Source organism: Echinops telfairi, unplaced genomic scaffold (genome assembly GCF_000313985.2).
Source record: "Echinops telfairi isolate 266 unplaced genomic scaffold, ASM31398v2 ScPeMD7_60;HRSCAF=208, whole genome shotgun sequence".
NCBI classification, from domain to species: Eukaryota; Metazoa; Chordata; class Mammalia; order Afrosoricida; family Tenrecidae; genus Echinops; species Echinops telfairi.
Genome location: NW_022103958.1, coordinates 45,758,962 through 45,762,089, shown reverse-complemented (window position 1 = coordinate 45,762,089; position 3,128 = coordinate 45,758,962). Strand labels below are relative to the sequence as shown.

Genomic DNA, 3,128 nt, shown 5'->3' with positions numbered 1-3,128 from the left:
CTTTTAAAATATTTTTATCTTTATTTGCACTATCATCTTAGTGAGCTTGAAGTTCCTGTAAGGAAGATAGTTTTGCTCACATTGTGAATTGGTGAACAGAGAACCTGCACAGAGGAAGCTTTCAATCAATATTTGTGAAAGAACATAGCTGATGCAATAAAGCAAGAACATAAAAGGATGTGCACTCCTGTTTATATACAATTAAAGTCACAGTGCTTGCAAGTACATAAGAACAATTGCAAAAATCCCCACCTGTGAAGGCAGCTATCTCCCAGCCAACTTCTTGAAAGCCCCTTTAACATCCTTGTTCCTCAGACTGTAGATGATGGGATTCAACATGGAAGTCATAACGGAATAGAACACAGAGATGACCTTATCCTTTTCACTCATTACTTTGGAATTGGGTCGCATGTAGGCAAATATTCCAGAGCCATAGTAGAGAACCACCACAGTAAGATGGGAACCACAGGTGGAGAAGACCTTGAGCCTCCCTTCTCCTGACTTCATCCGCACCACAGTGGAGAGAATGTGCCAGTAGGAGATTAGAATGAGGAAGACAGGAGCGAGGAGGATCACCACACCCATAGAAAAGAGGGCCATTTCAGCCTGATAAGTGTCTGCTGAGGCCAGCTTCAGGAGTGCAGGAGGTTCACAAAAATAATGATTAAGGACATTTGGTCCCCGGTAGGGGAGGCACAGTGTAAATGCACTGTCCACTGAAGACACAAATGCTCCACTGACCCAGGACACTATGGCCAGCTGGACACAAGCCTTCTGAGTCATGATGGTGGAGTAGTGTAGGGGCCTACAGACGGCTACATAGCGGTCATAGGACATCACAGCCAGCAGTGAGCACTCTGTGCACCCTGCCAGTAGGAAGACAACGATCTGGAGGGAGCATCCAGCAAAGGAAATAGCTTTCTTGGTGACAAGGAAATGGACAAGCATCTGAGGAACGATACTTGTAGAGAAACAGAAGTCAGCAAAAGACAAGTTTTTGAGGAAAAAGTACATAGGTGTGTGAAGTCGAGAGTCCGTTTGAATAAGGATAATTATAAGCAGGTTCCCAAACACGGAGAGAAGGTAAATAATCAGGAAAACAAAGAACAAGAAGATCTGGACCTTTGGATCCTGTGAAAGCCCCAGCAAGACGAATTCCGTTACAGAAGTTTGGTTTCCCTTTCCCATTGAGGTACGTTCTTTAAACCTGTCAATACAAAGAGAGCAGATACAGTCGGGATGTTTCACTCACAATGTGTGTCAATAAATACACTGTATGTGCATAATAACTTGTGTAAATAACAAGTATGCCTTATTATATACATAGTGGACCTCAGCTGCTTCCTGTCAGGGCCGTGCACCATTAGGATACATGTTGCTTTCAGCAATTTACAGAGGGTATTTTTCCATCTTCATCCAGTTCTCCAGCATGGGCGTTTGACTAATTTTCATATTAAGGTATTTATATACTTCTAGCGGAATATGTGTTATAGTAGAGGCATTACGTTTGGTTTAATTTCATTGTTTGGCTTTTTTTTTCCTCGAGAAATGCCTTACATTTACCCCCATTGGGGATGTGGAAATTAGGTGTATGGGCTTAGTACCTAAGAACCCCAACAAAAATCTCAAACAATCTTGGTTTCCAATATAAAATTGCCTAATAACTCATTAAAGTCCAGAGTCAATGGCAAATCCAACTATAGTAGAATTTAAAGTACACATAAAGCTTTTTGAAATAAAAAGCTACAGTGTAGTTATTTATTCTTGCATTTTCCCCTCGTAACATTTTTATAAAGACGTCTCAAATAGCAAACACAGCAGTAAGGGAAGAATAGAGGCAGCCACTAACCTTGAACTTCTTAATAGGATAGTAATAGATTGATTATACAGCCTCATGAAACACACAACCTTGGGTCACAGTTCACCTCCACTTGAATTGTGATAAGCAACTCTGACCCATTTTGCACTGCCAACATTCTTCCTTAAGGACCAGATATTTGATATCACGTATACTCTCGGCATTTGGTTCCAGAGCTTTGAAATTATGGCCAAGTAAAAGCACTCAAAAGCAACCTTTAACCAGTGAGGATTATGATTTGATAAGTAGATGTACCAGCTACTTCTTGAAGAAATTCTGTTTGTTGTTAAAAATTGAGCCCTATGGAATTGAACTTCCAGTGTGCACACAGTGGCTTTCGACCTTTTTTCCATACCTATAGGCTGAGGAGCATTTTTGGAATTCCCTCCCCCACATAAACAACCTGTCCATGATATTTTATACCATAGATAGACCTATATGATGTACACTAATCCTTTGTGGGACCATCTATCATTATAAAATCTAAAGCTTGTTTGTTTGTTTGTTTGTTTGTTTGATTCACCGTCTTGCCCCTATTGAGATGACATGGTCCAAAGTCGACTCTTACTTGTCATCTTTCACATTCTTCCTACTTCCTTACTTCCTAGATTCCATTTTCAAATGAATGACCCACCCCTACATTCAATTCTTAGGTTTTGATTTGAGAACCTAGACAAAGACAGTGAGTCGTGTGATTGTCAGCTGCCCTCAGGTCAGCCCCTAACCCATGACCACAGAGCAGGATTTCTCCACGAGATTTCTTGGCTTATCTATTTCTCTAGGTTTTCTACCATCAATGATAGAGCAATTTTCTATTGCGCAATATGTATTTTAATTTGAGGAACTTCTTTTTCTTTCTTATAAATTCACTAAAATGGAAACTGCTAATGATTTGACTCCCATCACTTGAAAGAGATCAGTTTTCAAATAAATATCTGCAGACCGATTCAGTAAACATGTATTTTATACACATATAACCACATAAACAAACTCATATATACTTAGTTATATACTCACACACACTTATACAATCAGGAACAATAAAATATGCATGGATTACAGAAGATTTAATATCTATTAGACTAACCAATGGCTGCCTACAGGATTGGCCAACTAGGAAAATGAGGCATGTTCAGCTATGTTTGGCAATGGGCATGTTTGTTGGAGAAAAGGTTTTTTTATTTTTTCTACCCTGTGCTCCAGAAATTTAAATGATTACAAATTGGATAATTTTCACTAGGCACGGGATGAAAAATGTCAGCTTGGCAAA

At 39.5% G+C, this 3,128-nt stretch overlaps 1 protein-coding gene across 1 annotated transcript; it reads right to left on the bottom strand.

The window, feature by feature from the left end:
* Positions 1-264: 264 nt before the first annotated feature.
* On the bottom strand, positions 265-1,197 carry LOC101638437 (olfactory receptor 2D3-like). Its single transcript, XM_004716406.2, has one exon. The coding sequence runs from the start codon at positions 1,186-1,188 to the stop codon at positions 265-267; it is 924 nt and encodes a 307-aa protein (XP_004716463.1). The 5' UTR covers positions 1,189-1,197.
* Positions 1,198-3,128: the final 1,931 nt, after the last annotated feature.